The following is a 19,264-nucleotide window of genomic DNA, read 5'->3' as shown; positions in this document are numbered from 1 at the left end:
ATTATTGGCCCTTATTTCCTCGAATGAAGTCTTAATTGTAGGAAGTACACGTTCCTGCAAGAAACATTAGGTGTGTTATTGGCAGAAATACCTTTACGAACAAGGAACAAGAATGTGGTATCTACACGAAGGGGGTCAGGCACATTTTTCGCTGATGGCTAGAAATGAGTTGCAGAGACAATTCCCAAATCATTGGATTGGAACAGGAGGAGATGTGTCGTGGCCGGCTCGTTCGCCAAACTTGACGCCTCTGGATTTTTTCTAGTGGGAATTCGCAGAAGACATTGTTTATGAAGACGTTCCACCTACACCTGAAGATATGCGAGAGAGAATTATCAGAGCATGTGCTTCGGTAAGTGCGGAAGTGATAAGGAATGCCACTCGGTCCATGATAAGAAGGTTGCAGCACTGCATTGATACCAGTGGCCATCACTTCGAACACCTTCTGTAAATGGGCGTTCATGCCATCTTCGTTGACCTTCAAAGACCTTACACATCATAGGATTCGTCTCGATAGCCGCTTTCAGAAAATAAGTACCAAAATATAGCATCCCATTTAAAAAAAACAATGTCGGCCTTCAAATCTATGCAGCGACCCCACCTAGTAACAAAAAACCGACGTCATATACTCCCGTTCTCTTATGAAACTTTTGTCCCACATACTTTTCAGCTCCTATCATACTTTCGGCGTTATTCTTTTTCTTACCATTATTCGAACGTTCTGGAAAAGACGCGTATAGCGATGTAACGCATGTTGCTATTGTGATTCAAACTTCGCTTAAAAGACGCTGGGAAATATTGTGCGATTGAAGGTCGAGGCGGTCGGAAACTGCTGCAGACTGTAAACACGCCTCGCGCGACACGCGGGCCGAGTTGCCGTGCTCTACGCAGCACGCACGGCCTACGCTACGTAGGTAAATCCTCTTCCGCCATCTTTTAAGCAAAGTTTGAGTCACAATAGCAACATGCGTTACATCACTATACCCGTCTTTTCCAGAGCGTTCGAATGATGGTAAAAAAATATAGCGTCCCATTTAAAAAACATGTACTTGCCTCATTATCTCGACAATATAAACGTTGTGATTATTGTGCATGTACCAACGTATGTGCCCCATAGTCCGTTATGAATCGCCGAAATCCGCATGCCGATACGAGCAATCGCCCCCGGAATAAACTGGGTGTTACGTCTTACGCGACTCACCCTCTTCAATAAAAGTGGTAGGTCAGCGAAGGAAAAAACATAAAACTAACAGAATCTGCAACGACACCGAATTTAGCAGGCACGCGCCATCGTCATAGGGCTCTGTAGCGCGCCATAGACAGCCTGTCGAGGCTATTGGTGCCTCCATCCAGAAGTAGCGCTGGTGACGACAACCAATGATGCTCTCTTTTAGTGCTGATTCACACCATGTCCGATCTGTAATGGAAATCAGGGATCTGTTGATAAGACATTCTTGGGTAGGTGACACTACGTCAGTAGTGTGAAACAGACCGCAAGGAAAGCTTGTTAGGATGGTCGAGGCGGTTAAGAAGACAGCTCGTTTTAAGAGGGAAAAACGTATTCGAATCCCAGTCCTGTCCAAAGCTTCACCTGTTACTATTGATTCATTTCAATGCCCAAACGTGGCCAAAGTCAACGAAACCTTTGCAAACGATAACCGTTCCAGCAGAACACCATAAAATAGGTAGGCGTAAGGCCATATACATTTTTTTTATATGCAAATATTAAGAAGTTGGTTTCTCATTTAGAAATTGTATTTGAATGTGTGTTGTTTGTAAGAAGCTCCTGCTACGCGTCGTGCAACAAGGACAAGCGCCTGCTAGAATTCTACAGCGGCAGGATCTCGACCTGTTAGGATGGTGGTTTATCGTTCCACAGTCTTGCTGTAAGCGTCGGCAGAGATCAAAAATGGTTCAAATGGCTCTGAGCACTATGGGACTTAACATATGAGGTCATCAATCCCCTGGAACTTAGAACTACTTAAATCTAACTATCCTAAGGACATCACACACATCCATGCCCGAGGCAGGATACGAACCAGCGACCGTAGCGGTCGCGCGGTTCCAGACTGAATCGCCTAGAACCGCTCTCGATAGAGATCCCACAATTGTCACGCGAATACATAGCCGACGCGTTCAGGAAAGCCATACGTAAGCAACATCTTAATGACCCCACGCGACTAGCACCCGAGGGAACAGGCAATAGTATTCGAAGTCCTGTGAAGGAACGTACAGTCACATCACCTTGAGTCAGATCACATTTATCCACACGGACAGAGCGACGACGTCTCGAGCACTTCAGATTGTCAGCACGAAATCCGCTGTTGCAGTTGCAGAGAGAACGAGGCAACGGTATTGCACCCAGTGACAAAACTGAGCACTAATTTGGCATCCCGATGACTTTTCAGACGACACTCGGTTCTACGAGACGAGCATAGCTGTGTGTGGAGGCTCCGAGGACAATAAACTTTACCAGATTGCCTTAGTCACCGTATTATCGACGAGCACCGACCTGCGGTGCGGGGTGTCACGGAGCACGGAACGTGTGTTACAATAGCCGTTAATTTCGACGGTGGGCACTACATTTCTGATGTGTCAAGGCCGGAGGATGTGACCATATTTTCAGAATCTCAAATCTCTCAACAAGCTAGCGTTCACTGAGGTGTCGAAGGTCAAGGGGTAGCGATGTGCACATGCTCAGCAGGCAGTACTATCACGTACACGAGGTGTAGAAGGGCAGTGCTCTGGTGGAGCTGTCATTTCTACTCAGATGATGCATGTGAAAAGTTTCCGGCGTGATTACGGCGGCACGACAAGAATTAACGGACTTCGAACGCGCAGTGGTATTTGGAGCCATATGCGTGGGACATTCCATTTCGGTAATCGTTAGAGAATTCAATATTTCGAGATTTACAGTGTCAAGAGTGTGCCGAGAATACCAGACTTCAGTCATCACCTCTCGCCACAGGCAACGCAGTAATCTACGGCCTCACATAACGACCGAGAGAATCGCGTTTGCGTATTGTCAAGTGCTAACAAACAAGCAGCACTGCGTGAAATAAACACATACATCAACTAGGGACGTACGATGAACGTATCTGGTAGGACTTTGCGTCGAAATTTGGTGTTAAAGGACTATGGGAGCAGACGATTGACGCGAGAGCCGTTGTTACCAACACGAATCGCCTACTGCGTCTCTCCTGGGTTCGTGATCATGTTGGTTGGGCCCTACAGGACTGGACATGGTCTGGTAAGATGAGTCCCGATTTCGGTTGGTAAGAGCTGGTGGTAGGGTTGAGTGTGGCACGGACCCCACGAAGCCGTGGACCCAAGTACTGTACTGTACAAGCTGGTGGTTGCTCTGTAATTAAAATTAAAATTTAAAACAGTCTTGATCGCAATCTTGTTAAAATAATTTTTATTACAGTGAGTGACCGATTTTGACTCTATGAAGGAGTCATCTTCAGACTCTGTAAAGATATAATGCCAAAGTAGTATAGAAGTTATAATTAGCATATAAAAATATATATAAAAATAAGATAAATAGTAATAAATTATGCCCAGAGCGGTGGATGGAACTGCTAAATGAGTTCCTTCGACCCTCAACACTCGTGTAACTGCTTGCTGTGCATGGAGGGAACGGGTATTAGGGCTGGTCACACCCACCGTTCAGAGTATGACATCATAAGCAGCTAATCAGAAAACACCTTCATGATTAGATAACTTAATACATAATTACGAAGGAACAGTTATAGTTGGAATACATCGTAATGTCAATTATTGATCATTATTCGTCAAAGAACATAAATTATACTATTAAAATGGTTCAGTGGTACGAAATAAGACTTAGAGTATGCTGCTCTCTAAAGTCAGAACTACAAAATCTTCACCGAAGATTGTCGTTGCCCCAGCGTTTACGTGGATAATCGAGGGTTACCGTGGAAATGGTTTCCTGTTCCGCTGTAGACGTTAGTGGTACTGTCAAAGATTGTACCAGGGGCAGATACGTCGCATGTTACAGTTATTTGATGCCGTAGAAATACGGTTAATTTTGCTGTCTTCTGATGTCAGCACCATGGAAAATGACTGTACTGTGGCGGAACTACACCAACATTTCTGTGATAATAGCGGAACAATGTTACTAAAGTGCATCGATAGCTGTCGTGAAAACGGCTTCCTAGCCCGGTGAGGCAGGCATCAGATGATCAGAGATTATGGTGTTCTCAAGGGTTGACAATTCGACCATCAAAACAGTGTTTGCATAGATATGTCGGCGGTTGCCATGGAAATAGTATCCATCCACCGCTCTGTGTATAATTTATTGCTGTTTATCTTATTTTTATATAATTTTTGATAACATCTATACTACGTCGGCAATTTATCTTTACAGAGTCTGAAGATGACTCTTTCATAGAGTCGAAACCGGTCACTCACTCCAATAAAAAATATTTTAACAAGATTCTGAACAAGACGTTTAAATTTTAATTTTAACTACTTTGAAGATCGCTGACTATGTTTTTCAAAAATTTTATGCTCTGTAATGGTGTGGACCGGAATTGATTGGGTCGTCTAATTCATCAGATTCAATCATTGTTTGGAAACGATTATGTTCGGCTACTTGGAGACCATGTTGAATCATTCAGGGACTTCATTTTCATGGATGACATTGCGTCATCCCACCAGGTCACAACTGTTGGCGACTGGTTTGAAGAACATTCCGGAAAATTCGAGCGAATGATTTTGACACGCAGGCCGTCCGACGTGAATCCCATCCCAGATTTATGGGACATTATCGAGAGGTCAGTTGGTGCAAGAATCCTGCACCGGCAATACTTTCGCAGTAATGGGTGGATGTAGAGGCAGCGCGGCTCAATATTTCTGCAGGGGTCTTCCAACGAGTTGTTGAGACCGTGCCACGTCGAGCTGCTGTACTCTGTCGGACAAAAGGAGATCCGGTACGATATTAGGAGGTATCCCATGACCTCTGTCATTTCAGTGTAAGACAGCAAGTTGCCCACGCTGTCCCGAACTACCTCGATGTTCGGCTGTTGAATTGGTCATCATGGTTCCTGATATCTTCCCCATCCATCATAACCTTGCTCTGAGTCATCTAGTATGTTAAACGTGTGAGGTTTTTCTCTTCACAAAACTATTTGTTACGCAAGAACTAGAAGAATACAGTTTCGAGGATTCGAGAAAGGCACAATTGATTTGGATCACGTCGTCAGTTGCAGGTTGTTGGAATCAAGTTCTTCCTGCGGGCAACTAATAGATATGACTTTGTCTAGTCTCCTGTAATTTTTTCATGGACCACCGTTTTTTTTGCCGTCCGCTGTGGCCCAGCGGTTCTAGGCACTTCAGTCCGGAACCGCGCTGCTGCTACGACGTAGGTTCGAATCCTGCCTCGGGCATGGATGTGTGTGATGTCCTTAGGTTAGTTAGGTTTATGTAGTTCTAAGTCTAGGAGACTGATGACCTCAGATATTAAGTCCCATAGTGCTTAGAGCCATTCTGACCACCGTTTCATGAATTAAGTTTTCAGATAGTGACGAAATGTGCTTTGTTCTGAAACTTTCTGTCAGTTTAAAACAGTGTGCCAGACTGGAATTCGACACCGAAACCTGTGTTTCAGAGGCTATTCTCTTACCGAATAACCTTTCCAGACGTATCTCATCTTCTGCACTACTTCACTTTTGACCTCTATTCATATTCCCAGACCTCACAGAAGCTCTTCTGCAAACCTTACTCGATTAATTCTCCAGTAAGAGAGGGGTATTACAGATAGACGACTTAGCCATAGCCTAGTGGATTGATTCCAGAATGAACACTGTCGATAAGAGCATCGTCTGCGAAAGCTGAGGTTCCAGGCTCGAGTCTTCGTCTGGAACACCAGGAAGTTTCATGATACCATCGTATGTGGGCCATGCTGCGTCAGGTGAGCCACTGCTAATGTTAACAGTCTCGACAAGATGAGAAGCATTCCAAATAAGTGCTTCGGTATAGCATTTCACTATTACGTCTGACTGATTGCTCTGCTTCCTAGCTGTGCCTCCCTCTCGGGTATGGACTCTTCCAACATCTGTACGACTCATAAAACCAACTTCGACAACAGCGTTTTGGGCAGTATTTTAATGTTCTGAGTCAAATCTTCCACAGGCATCGATCACTGCTGCATGGCACTGACTATAGTACAGAACTAAGAAACTGCATCTTCGTTACTGCAGGAACCGTGCGGCGAAAACGAGAAGTAATATAACCTGTGACATTTGATTTATCACGCGCTTGTCTGGTCGAAATACACTCCTGGAAAGTGAAATAAGAACACCGTGAATTCATTGTCCCAGGAAGGGGAAACTTTATTGACACATTCCTGGGGTCAGATACATCACATGATCACACTGACAGAACCACAGGCACATAGACACAGGCAACAGAGCATGCACAATGTCGGCACTAGTACAGTGTATATCCACCTTTCGCAGCAATGCAGGCTGCTATTCTCCCATGGAGATGATCGTAGAGATGCTGGATGTAGTCCTGTGGAACGGCTTGCCATGCCATTTCCACCTGGCGCCTCAGTTGGACCAGCATTCGTGCTGGACGTGCAGACTGCGTGAGATGACGCTTCATCCAGTCCCAAACATGATCAATGGGGGACAGATCCGGAGATCTTGCTGGCCAGGGTAGTTGACTTACACCTTCTAGAGCACGTTGGGTGGCACGGGATACATGCGGACGTGCATTGTCCTCTTGGAACAGCAAGTTCCCTTGCCGGTCTAGGAATGGTAGAACGATGGGTTCGATGACGGTTTGGATGTACCATGCACTATTCAGTGTCCCCTCAACGATCACCAGAGGTGTACGGCCAGTGTAGGAGATCGCTCCCCACACCATGATGCCGGGTGTTGGCCCTGTGTGCCTCGGTCGTATGCAGTCCTGATTGTGGCGCTCACCTGCACGGCGCCAAACACGCATACGACCATCATTGGCACCAAGGCAGAAGCGACTCTCATCGCTGAAGACGACACGTCTCCATTCGTCCCTCAATTCACGCCTGTCGCGACACCACTGGAGGCGGGCTGCACGATGTTGGGGCGTGAGCGGAAGACGGCCTAACGGTGTGCGGGACCGTAGCCCAGCTTCATGGAGACGGTTGCGAATGGTCCTCGCCGATACCCCAGGAGCAACAGTGTCCCTAATTTGCTGGGAAGTGGCGGTGGGGTCCCCTACGGCACTGCGTAGGATCCTACGGTCTTGGCGTGCATCTGTGCGTCGCTGCGGTCCGGTCCCTGGTCTACGGGCACGTGCACCTTCCGCCGACCACTGGCGACAACATCGATGTACTGTAGAGACCTCACGCCCCACGTGTTGAGCAATTCGGCGGTACGTCCACCCGGCCTCCCGCATGCCCACTATACGCCCTCGCTCAAAGTCCGTCAACTGCACATACGGTTCACGTCCACGCTGTCGCGGCATGCTACCAGTGTTAAAGACTGCGATGGAGCTCCGTATGCCACGGCAAACTGGCTGACACTGACGGCGGCGGTGCACAAATGCTGCGCAGCTAGCGCCATTCGACGGCCAACACCGCGGTTCCTGGTGTGTCCGCTGTGCCGTGCGTGTAATCATTGCTTGTACAGCCCTCTCGCAGTGTCCGGAGCAAGTATGGTGGGTCTGACACACCGGTGTCAATGTGTTCTTTTTTCCATTTCCAAAAGTGTATCTTCTCCGTTCAGTAGACATTTTTTACTGACAAGCGTACAACCCAGAAATGATCATATGTGTAGATGAAAATAAAGATTCAAACGCTAATGATAAAGTTTTGTTAAGCACTTTGAAATACGCCGCCGTCAAACACGGAGAATCTTCACCCTCCCCATTTTCATCCTTCTAAGCGACACATATTTCTCAACGATGGACGACTTAGCAGAAGCCTTGCTTGTGAAAGTCTGCGTTTTGTCTGTTGGAAACGTTTCAACTTGAAAATTATCTCGTACTCCTACTGTAAATGCCCGGCACACAACGGTTCCTATATACGAGGGTGCCCTGCTAGGAATATACCTAGGTGGGGCAAAATTTGATAGCTTAAAGAATCACAGTATGTGTCTGAGTTAGTTGGTTACATGTTCCATAGATCATATGAACGATTTTTTTATTAAAATGGGGTGGAACGAGCCAGTTGACAGGATATGTACGTACGATTAGTGTTAGCGTTAATGACCACTTTAAATTTTAGTCCTACTCATGCAATCATGCAGCCAGTCTTTAATATCTTTTTTAGTTTACAGCCGACCTATATTTAAACAGAAATTCATTCATGGAAGAGACGTTGTCCATGAGAAATGATTTTATGTTAGACTTGAGACTTACTTTGCTATTTGTCAGTCATTTTATGCTACGGGGCAAATGATGAAAACACTCTATTGCTGCAAACTGAGCTCCTCTCTGAGCCACTGATAGTTCTAATAATGGATAATAAAGACTATTTTATCCTCTAGTGTTGTAGGTATGGGCATTACTGTTCCTCTCAAATTATGATTGGCTATGTATGACGAATTTGATTGGCGAAAATGTGTAGTGCAACGGTGCGCTTCAAATGCATAACCCCTTCAAGAGGTACCTACATGGCGACCATGGGTGGACGCCACATATTCCGTTGCTCGCTTTTGTGCAATCAATACTTGCTCTCTAAGTTGTTAATTACGCCACGATATTATTCAATAAGACATCACTGAGTAGAAATATGCAAAATATGTCAGGATGTTGAGTCTTTTATTTACAAGGGCAGCAATTATACGAAGATCAAAAATAGATGAACTTAATTGTCTGAGCTCAGAAATATGCTTCTTCCAATTCAAATTTTTAATAACTATGTACTCCTAAAAATACGGAACAGTCTACCCTATTTACTGACTGCCGTTCATACTCTACATCAATTACTGGTATGACTCTATTTGTTATACAGAACTGAATACAGCGTGTTTTCTCAAAATTAAGGGAAGTCGATTTCCAGAGAAAACCTTCATAACTCTTTAAAGAACTTCATTTACTATCTCTTCTGTGGCTTTCTCCCTGATGGGATGTATTGCTTGTTAAATGTTAAGTGGAAGGTCGTTCACATGTATGAGGAGTAGAAGTGGGATCAAAATCTAATCCTGTGAGACTCCTTTTGTGATCTCTCCTCAGTCACTAAAATTTTCTACCCTTGATTTGTTCAGCACAACTGATTGTTTGCATTCCGTTTGTTAAGCGTGAGTGAAACCAGTTGTGTGTAAAGCCACCGATTCTATAACATTTACGTCTTTCAAAGAGTATGATATGATCCACACAATTAAACGTCTTGGAAAGACCACAAAAATACCAACTGGCGATATTTTATCATTTAAGGCTTGTAATATTTGATAAGTGATTTTATAAATAGCATTCTCAGTTGAAAAATCCTAGAATACAAATTCTGATACATTAAGAAAATTGTTTCTAGTTAAATGTGAGAATAATCCTTAGTAAACAGCTTCGTCGAATATTGTGCAAAAAGATATCGGCAAAGAAAGTGGACGATAATTATTTCCGTATTTCTTGTCAGCTTATTTAGCAAGTGGTGTAACAACTACTTACTTTAATGTGCCTGGAAAAATTACCTGTACCAGTGTTGCATTCTTTATAGTACTAAGGACATCATTTATTAAGTCAGAACAAGTTTTCATAACTCTGTTTGAGATACCATCAACACCACATGGGATTTTGTTTTATAGAATTTTTATATTGCAGTAAACACATAGTGAGTAGTGGGGCGATCACTCTGTTGTAGAAAGAATTCAAAAGCCAAGATTGCTTAAATACTGTTTACTGGATAGCCGGTTTCAACACACTAAAGGTGCCATCATCAGATCTGAATGTAGCCAAATTGGATCTGAATGTAGCTTAATATTAAATTTTTATAATTCTATTAATTTCATTGAATACTGTTGGAACTACTTCTAGCTGGCCAAAGTTTTGAGGAACGAAATTTTTAATATACTCTCTTGCTTCTTCAACCGAAAAGTTTAATCCTACTTTTGCTGCTGCATTTGGAAAGCGATTGTTAAAAGTGCTAGCAACTTGTCAATTAGTTAGCTCATTTAGTGCAATTGTTGCGACGTAGAGTGAGCAGGGGCGTTACCGTGGTGCAATATCACTGCCCTGGACAGCTTCCCACAACGCAGCGCATCGACAGCCTTCTGTAACTAAACTGAAGAGTCAAAGAAACTGATACACCCCTCGAGCACGCAGAAGTACCGCAAAATGACGTGGCATGGAGTCTACTAAAGTCTAAAGTCGTGCTCGAGGCAGCTGACACCATGAATCCTGGATGGCTGCCCATAAATCCATAAGAGTACGGGGGGGTAGAGATGTCTTCTGAATAGCACGTTGCAAGGCATCCCAGATATGCTCAATTATGGTAATATCTGGGGAGTTTGGTGGCCAGAGAAGAGTGATCCTGGAACCACTCTGTAGCAATTCTGGAAGTGTAGGGTGTCGCATTGTCCTGCTGTAATTGCCCAAGTCCGTAGGAATGCACAATGGACATGAATGAATGCAGATGATCAGACAGGATGTTTAGGTATGCGTCACCTGTCAGAGTCGTATCTAGACGTATCAGGGGTCCCATTTCACTCCAAATGCTCACGCCCCACACCGTTACAGAGCCTCCACCAGCTTGAAATGTCTCCTGCTGACATGCGGGGTCCATGGATTCATGAGGTTGTTTCCGTCCGCTCGATACTGTTTGAAACGAGAGTCGTCCGACCAGGCAACATGTTTCCAGTTATCAATAGTCCAATGTCGGTGTCGACGGACCCAGGCGAGGTGTAAGGCTTTGTGTCGTGCAGCGATCTGCTCCGAACGCTCCTATCGATGATGTTTCATTGAATGGTTCGCACGCAAACACTTGTTGATGACACAGCATTGAAATATTCAGCAATTTGCGGAAGGTTTGTACTTCTGCCACGTTGAACGATTCTCTGCAGTCATCGTCGGTCCCGTTCTTGCAGGATTTTTCTCCGACCGTAGCGACGTCGGCGATTTGACAATCTACCTGATTCCTGATATTCGCGGTACACTCGTGAAACGGTCGTACAGGAAAATCCCCATTTCATCACTACTTCAGAGGTACTGTGTCCCATCGCACGAGCGCCGACTATAACATCGCGTTCAAACTCACTTAAGTTTTGGTAACCTGTCATTGTAGCAGCAGCAACGGATATAACAACTGCGCCAGACACTTGTCTTATATAGGCGTTGCCAGCCCCACCGCCGTATTCTGCCTGTTTACATATCTCTGTACTTGAAAATGTTTCTCCCCTTACGAGAATAACCTGTCAGTCCACAGTAGTTCAGTCCATGTCAGCCCTCCCCCCCCCCCCCCTTCTTCCCCTCACGCCTCCCCCACCTCCCTCCTCGAAAAAAAGCTTAGCATCACATTTTCTGATGATGGTTTGATTTTTGCCTTTTGCAGCATTCATGAATCCACACTATTCCACTGCTTGCTTTGGTACATTGTTTCGGGGTCAGAATGGTGGACCTGAAACAGTAGCAACATTTCCCTAACCGGTTTTGTCCTTTTTGTGGGCCGTCTTTAGATCTAACGTACTCTAAAGACTTAAAGAATGCCACATTGGAATTCGGAAAATAACTTTGTGCGGAAAAAGGAAGACAAACAAGATTTGAAATAACGGAGCATTTACCCATACAGCTGCAGCCGGTGGTGCACGAAACAATTACATTAAACCACCGTCGTTTATTACTGCTGGTGGTTAATCCGTCACTGTTTAAATAGAGTGGTAAAACGAGTGCTTACGCTGCGTAACGTCAGTTTCATCTAATGGGCAGTGACTTATGGAAGATGTGTTCAAGTGAACGAATAGGCAAAATAATGTGTGAACAGTGGAAGTAACGGGATGGTTGTGTTTGACGGTCAACAACGCAGGCAAGGCACGTGTCGCTCTGGACTACGCGTGTTCAGCATGGACTAGGCACCAGTGCAGATTATTTACGAGTAGGACGCACTTCGTATTTCCTTTCAGAGGGCGAGGTCGACGTGCAGCAAAAGACCCAATAGAATTCCAAAGAGGGCAGACCGTGGGAGCCCGATTAGCTAGAGCAGCAGCAACCAAGCCACCCAACTTATTGAATGTTTCAGGGGCAACTGTTTCATCAGTCATTGCAGCCTACACAACTCACGGAAAGATATCATAGAGTACTCGTAATATTGGAAGCAAATCAAAGCTAAATGACAGAGATCGTCGTACGCTAACACGAATTGCGTCAAAACAATATAAAACTACGGCGGCTAAAGTGACTGCAGCGCTCAATAGCTACGTCTGTCGACATTGCCCGCCGAGAACTCTATAAAGCCAATATTCATGGAAGAGCTGCTATACCGAAACCATTAATGACCACAATCAGCGCAAAGAAGCATAAAACATGGTGTCAGGAGCATAAATCCTGACGGCTGAGCAATGGAAACGGCTCATATGCTCAACGTGTTCGTTACTTCCATCATAGGGGTGGATGAACAACTGAGGAAGCCTACAATCTTGATTGCTTGATTCCAGCGGTTAAGCATGGAGGTGGAAGTGTGGTGGTGTGAGCAAGCCATATCACGGTATTCTGCTGGTCCCACCATTAATCTCAATGGCCGTGTTACAGCCAACGATTATGTGAACATTTTAGGTGACCAGGTGCAAATCACGTTTCAAATGTGTTCCTCAACAATGATGCCATACTCCAGGACGATAATACACCCGTTCACACGACCAGGACGGTGACAATCTTGGTATGAGAAGCATGCAACTGAACTGCACTGTCATATGACATTATACGATCAGTAGTTTACAATAACATATCAGTTCGTCGATAATAATCGTATAAGCTAAAAAAAAAATATTCAAAGCGCCAGTGGTAACCGAACGTCACTTGGTGGCAATGGTAAGTACTCTCAGCGATGCTATTTCCATAGAGATATTGTCAAGACGTTCTCACCCAATGGTATTTACATTAGCTGCAGCTGACGTCATGAGATAAAGGGGGGGGGGGTGTTCTACTCCGTTTAACGGGTGACGAATTAACCATCAGCAGCACTAAGCGACCGTGATTTGAGACAGTTGTTCTGCACATCACCGGCAACAGCCGTATGGGTGAATGCTACTTATTTTGACTCTTGGTCTTTCTTTTTTCGCACAATATGTTATTTTCTGACTTCCCTAATTAATGTAGCGCTCTTTATATTTTTACAGTGCGTTAGATCTGAAAATGGCCAACATATACACTCCTGGAAATGGAGAAAGAACACATTCACACCGGTGAGTCAGACCCACCATACTTGCTCCGGACACTGCGAGACGACTGTACAAGCAATGATCACACGCACGGCACAGCGGACACACCAGGAAACGTAGTGTTGGCCGTCGAATGGCGCTAGATGCGCAGCATTTGTGCACCGCCGCCGTCAGTGTCAGCCAGTTTGCCGTGGCATACGGAGCTCCATCGCAGTCTTTAACAATGGTAGCATGCCGCGACAGCGTGGACGTGAACCGTATGTGCAGTTGACGGACTTTGAGCGAGGGCGTATAGTGGGCATGCGGGAGGCCGGGTGGTCGTACCGCCGAATTGCTCAACACGTGGGGCGTGAGGTCTCCACAGTACATCGATGTTGTCGCCAGTGGTCGGCGGAAGGTGCACGTGCCCGTCGACCTGGAACCGGACCGCAGCGATGCACGGATTCACGCCAAGACCGTAGGATCCTACGCAGTGCCGTAGGGGACCGCACCGCCACTTCCCAGCAAATTAGGGACACTGTTGCTCCTGGGGTATCGGCGAGGACCATTTGCAACCGTCTCCATGAAGCTGGGCTACGGTCCCGCACACTGTTAGGCCGTCTTCCGCTCACTCCCCAACATCGTGCAGCCCGCCTCCAGTGGTGTCGCGACAGGCGTGAATGGAGGGACGAATGGAGACGTGTCGTCTTCAGCGATGAGAGTCGCTTCTGCCTTGGTGCCAATGATGGTCGTATGCGTGTTTGGCGCCGTGCAGGTGAGCGCCACAATCAGGACTGCATACGACCGAGGCACACAGGGCCAACACCCGGCATCATGGTGTGGGGAGCGATCTCCTACAATGGCCGTACACCTCTGGTGATCGTCGAGGGGACACTGAATAGTGCACGGTACATCCAAACCGTCATTGAACCCATCGTTCTACCATTCCTAGACCGGCAAGGGAACTTGCTGTTCCAACAGGACAATGCACGTCCGCATGTATCCCGTGCCACCCAACGTGCTCTAGAAGGTTTAAGTCAACTACCCTGGCCAGCAAGGTCTCCGGATCTGTCCCCCATTGAGCATGTTTGGGACTGGATGAAGCGTCGTCTCACGCGGTCTGCACGTCCAGCACGAACGCTGGTCCAACTGAGGCGCCAGGTGGAAATGGCATGTCAAGCCGTTCCACAGGACTACATCCGGCATCTCTACGATCGTCTCCATGCATTGCTGCGAAAGGTGGATATACACTGTACTAGTGCCGATATTGTGGATGCTCTGTTGCCTGTGTCTATGTGCCTGTGGTTCTGTCAGTGTGATCATGTGATGTATCTGACCCCAGGAATGTGTCAATAAAGTTTCCCCTTCCTGGGACAATGAATTCACGGTGTTCTTATTTCAATTTCCAGGAGTGTAGGTCGAAACCGGTTATCATGTTTAGATAAATGATTATCAGAATCTTAATTGTTTAATTAATTGATAAATTATATGAGCTTGCTGTTAAAGGGCCAAACCATGTTATCTAAAATTAGGCAACATTTTCGTTGTTGACTTTTTTCAGCTAAATTTTAAATGTGTGTGAGCAGTTGCAGTACGTGGCAGACAGTGGCTATTGTCGTGTTCAAAATGCCGTAGAATAAGACTGATCCACGACTTATTTCCACTTTTCCCACTATCATGTCGAATGTGATACGTCGGTCTTCGAGCATTAAAGCCTCCATTTCTCTTGTGATACGCGGTTCTTCACAGGGAATTGGGCCGACACTTAATTCTTCATCATTCACACTCTTTTGACGATTGTGGAAGCGTCTACGCCACCCAGTCACTGTGTTGCCGTACGCTACAGATACCTCAGCGTAGATTGTTGCAGCTCTGTGCCTCTCCAAATGCAGCAGAAGAATTCCTACTGGACGAGAATTCACCTTATCAGCTGGCTGCAGGATTTTTGTTTTGTGGCTCCTCCACTGTATTGCTGCTGTCCCGTGACGCGAGCATTTCATTGTGCATTGGGACTGACCGCAGGCATGCAGTTGGAAAGAAAACAAAAAAGCGTAACTTTTCCAAGGCAATAATTGAAACTTTATGAGTTCCTCTCTCGCAATCATACAGCGTTACTAGAATTTATACTTATTTGACTCGTTTCTTGCTTGTTACAGAAGGACACTTACCGGACACGTACTTCTTGAGAGTGAAGTCTATCAACAAATCCAGCGATTATTGTGGTACTATGGACTACGATGAATACCTCAACAGCACGGTAAGAGTCTTCACCAACCTTCTTTTTGATACAGGCTACGAAACAGCCAAACGTTACTGAACCGATTGTCATGTCAATTTTCTGCTCTCTCTTTCAGTGTACTCAGTGCATAGTTGTCAGTATGTGATGAATACATCTATTAAGTACTAAGCTCTCATGTATGCATAAAATAATCGTGAAATACATAATGAGGATATTTCAACACACACACACACACACACACACACACACACACACACACATATATATATATATATATATATATATATATATATATATATATTTTGTATGATATGGCGTTGTCCTTTCCTTATTGTACCTGCTGCAGGACTGCCAATACCTGTGCCAGAATTGATGGGTATTCACCTAGGTTAGTATAAACAACACTGTTGCCTTAACAGGCTCGCCGATGCCTTGGCGCCCTCCAGCTTGTTATGGCATCATCATTTGCTGTAGTTGACCTGCCATTTAAGATACTAATTGTGATGTCGCTACAAAGAAATTTACCGATGACACTGATACAAATGAACGAATTTTACAGTCCAGTCACATTTATGTGACACCACGTGTTCGACGCTATTGTGCAATATATAACTAAATTGTATGATATGAGTGATTCTAAATGATCACTGACTGTCTGTGCTTCGTTAGAGCTCACACTTTCGTACATTAAATATCACTAGTTTCTTGCCTCACAAGTTAATTAACTTTTGTCATGAGACTAAAAATCGAAAATATGAACGAAAGTTAATAAACTTGTGAGGCAAGAAACTAGTGATATTTAATGTGCGAAAGAGTGAGCTCTGACGAAGCACAGACAGTCAGTGAACATTTATAATCACTTATATCATACAATTAAGCGAAGAAATAAATATGCAGCAAGAAGGGCTCGCAAAGGGAATTTGTCTTACAGATGTTTTTATCAGTGACCTAAAAGGTCAGTTTTGTAAAATAGAGTTGCGTCACAGCAATAATCGTTTATTGTTACAAATACGTCAACGATTCATTTTTAATACGCAAAGGTGATACAGAAGATTTGAAAAATACGCAGAACTTGAAGAATCTCTTTCTTGCATCGGAAAATTATGTAGTAGGATGGGATGAAGAGCCACTAATATGCAGGTGTTGGTTGCAGCGGTGGCTCGTGGTGGGGGTGCAGGTCAGTGACAGCTCATGAAATTAGTATGAGAAAGTGGAACATTTTACTAAGATTCATGATAATACACTCGTAGCACTGTGCGAATGACACGCGGTACGCTGCTGTGGTCCAGGAGGCCAGCCATGACGTCAGCGCCTGGAAATGCTGGCATCCAGGAGCCCACTCGGAGGTGCGTGATCCAGAAAGGTGCCAGCGGTGCGAACGTCTACCAGAATTGCTGATGGAGATGAGAGCCCCTAGGGGTGAAACTTGCTCCTGTGAGCAGAGAATCCTGACCCCCTACAGAGCAGCAGGGCGAGTGCTACTGCTGCTGAAGTGAGCCCAGAGGTAGTTCAGCAGTGGAAAGACGACAAGTCTGGGGAGCAGGACGTGGTGCCAGATGGTCCAGCAGTGTCGGAGTCCCATGTCCGCTGTTCCTACTTGCTAGCCAATATCGCTCCGGCACATGGCATAGTCCTCGTCTCGTAGTGACTGCTGCAGGACTGCCAACACCTGTGCCAGAATTGATGGGTATTCACCTAGGTTAGCATAAACAGCCCTGTTGCCTTAACAGGCTCGCCGATGCCTTGGCGCCCACCAGTTGGTTGTGGCATCATCATTTCCTGTGGTTGAGCTGCCATTTTCCACAGTAACTGTGATGTCGCTACAAAGAAATTTACCGATGATACTGAAACAAATTAACGAATTTCACAGTCCAGTCACACTAATGTGACACCGCCTGTTCGACGCCATCGTGCAATAACCACGTGCAGATGGCAGGTGCAACCACTAGCAATGCAGAGTATACTAAGCGTATCTGAAGGACGCGAAAAAAATGAAGTTGTCATAATGTGGAAATGCAGATACATACGTGACATCCAAGAGGGCATGAACATTGACTTTGGGCGCAAGGGTGGAAGCATTTCCGAAAGAGCTATATTTGTAAACCATCCACATTCCGTTGTGGTTGAAGTATACTGCCCATGGAAAATGACACGAAGGCAGTTGTGGTACACAATTGGCTGCAGATGAAAGGTGTGAATGACAGTTACAGAGATGTGTACAAGTGAACAGACTAGCAACAGTTGAGCAACTACTCGCCAAATGAATCAAATTGCTACCAACAGTATCTTCTCAAGGCTCGTTCACCGAACGTTACTGATTATGGGACTCTTCAGCAGGCACCTGGTTCTTGCACACTTGTTGACTGGCACCCTGAAGGATAGAATTTCCACGCCAATATCACAACGGGACGTTCATTGAGTAACGACAGGTGGCCTTTGCAGATGAATCACGTTTTGTGTTCCATCAGACAGATGGCGGTTGGCGTGTACAGCTCTGCAACAATCTTTGGAAGCCTCCAGACGGAAGGAGGGAGCATTATTGTCTGTGAAATGTTTTCGGGGCGTGATTCTGGAAGGCACAATTGATCAACACATGTAAGCATCTATCTTCGGGCACCATGTCCACTCCTACATGCAGTGTACATGCATGGTTCAAATTCCACCAAGACGCGTTTACCATTCTCCTCTGGCCACCACACACCCCGATTTAAACCAAATAGAGAATCTGTGGGACCACCTCGATCAGGCTTTTCACACCATGGACCCTCAACCATTAAATTTAATGCAGATGGCCATGGCAGTGGGGTCAGCATGGCTACACATCCCCACATCACTCTCAGTACCTTCAAGAACGTTTTTAGGTCTCTTTCTGTAGATGCACACTGCACAAGGTGGTTATCAGGCTTTTAAAAACTGTTCACATTAATAGTAGGGGGAGAAATGGGTTGTATTCAAGTTTTGATACCAAATTTGTATGTAGATTAATAAAATTTAATTGATTTGTGAACTTAACTTGTTCTGCTAAGTAGTTTTTCATGTAATCCCCACCCATCCTCGCACCAAAACTCCCTTAACCTATTGTTTTGCTAAGTGGTTGACCCCAAGCCTCATCTTCCACTTCCTCCTCCTCCTCCTCGTCCTCTCACCCCCTTCTGGGAAAAGTTCTGAGCCACTCCTGAGAAATCCCCCAGCCCTTCCCTTCCCTCTCCCAGTTTCCCCTCCGCCACTTGTGGATTGGTGGGAACAAGACTCAGTCCGTGGCCACGCTGGATTAGCCGAGCGGTCTTAAGCGCTGCAGTCTTGGACTGTGCTGCTGGTTCTGGCGGAGGTTCGAGTCCTCCATCGGGCATGACAGTGTGTGTGTTTGTCCTGAGGATAATTTAGGTTAAGTCGTGTGTAAGCTTAGGGACTGGTAACCTTAGCGGTTAAGTCCCATAAGATTTCACACACATTGGAACATTTTTGAACTCAGTCTGTGCTGGGTTGATGGAGAGGAAGGACATAAGACACAGTCTTTATTAACTTAAATATTTTGAGTTTTGGTAGGAAATGTGTTCTTGGTGGTGTTAGCCTGCTGCTGGGTTGTCCTCCATACACACTCCTCTGCCCCCAACCCAATTTTCTATGTTTGTATGTTCACCTCGATGTTTGAAGACTGACTTGTCTAGTCCACATACCGCCACCAGAGGGTGCTCGAAACTGCCCTACAGCCACCCCCACTCCAGCCCCC

The 19,264-nt window shown here is 45.5% G+C and overlaps 1 protein-coding gene across 5 annotated transcripts in view; it reads left to right on the top strand.

The window, feature by feature from the left end:
- Nucleotides 1–19,264, top strand: part of LOC126353794 (uncharacterized) — a 908,618-nt gene that overhangs the window by 655,534 nt on the left and 233,820 nt on the right. For all 5 annotated transcript variants that reach the window (XM_050002888.1, XM_050002887.1, XM_050002886.1 and 2 more), the window contains exon 4: nucleotides 15,452–15,552. In XM_050002888.1, the coding sequence (XP_049858845.1) occupies nucleotides 15,452–15,552 (101 nt within the window). The remainder of the gene's footprint in view (nucleotides 1–15,451; nucleotides 15,553–19,264) is intronic.

The sequence above is a fragment of the Schistocerca gregaria genome, chromosome 3 (genome assembly GCF_023897955.1).
Source record: "Schistocerca gregaria isolate iqSchGreg1 chromosome 3, iqSchGreg1.2, whole genome shotgun sequence".
Classification (NCBI taxonomy): Eukaryota; Metazoa; Arthropoda; class Insecta; order Orthoptera; family Acrididae; genus Schistocerca; species Schistocerca gregaria.
This window is presented reverse-complemented; position numbering and strand designations above follow the sequence as displayed.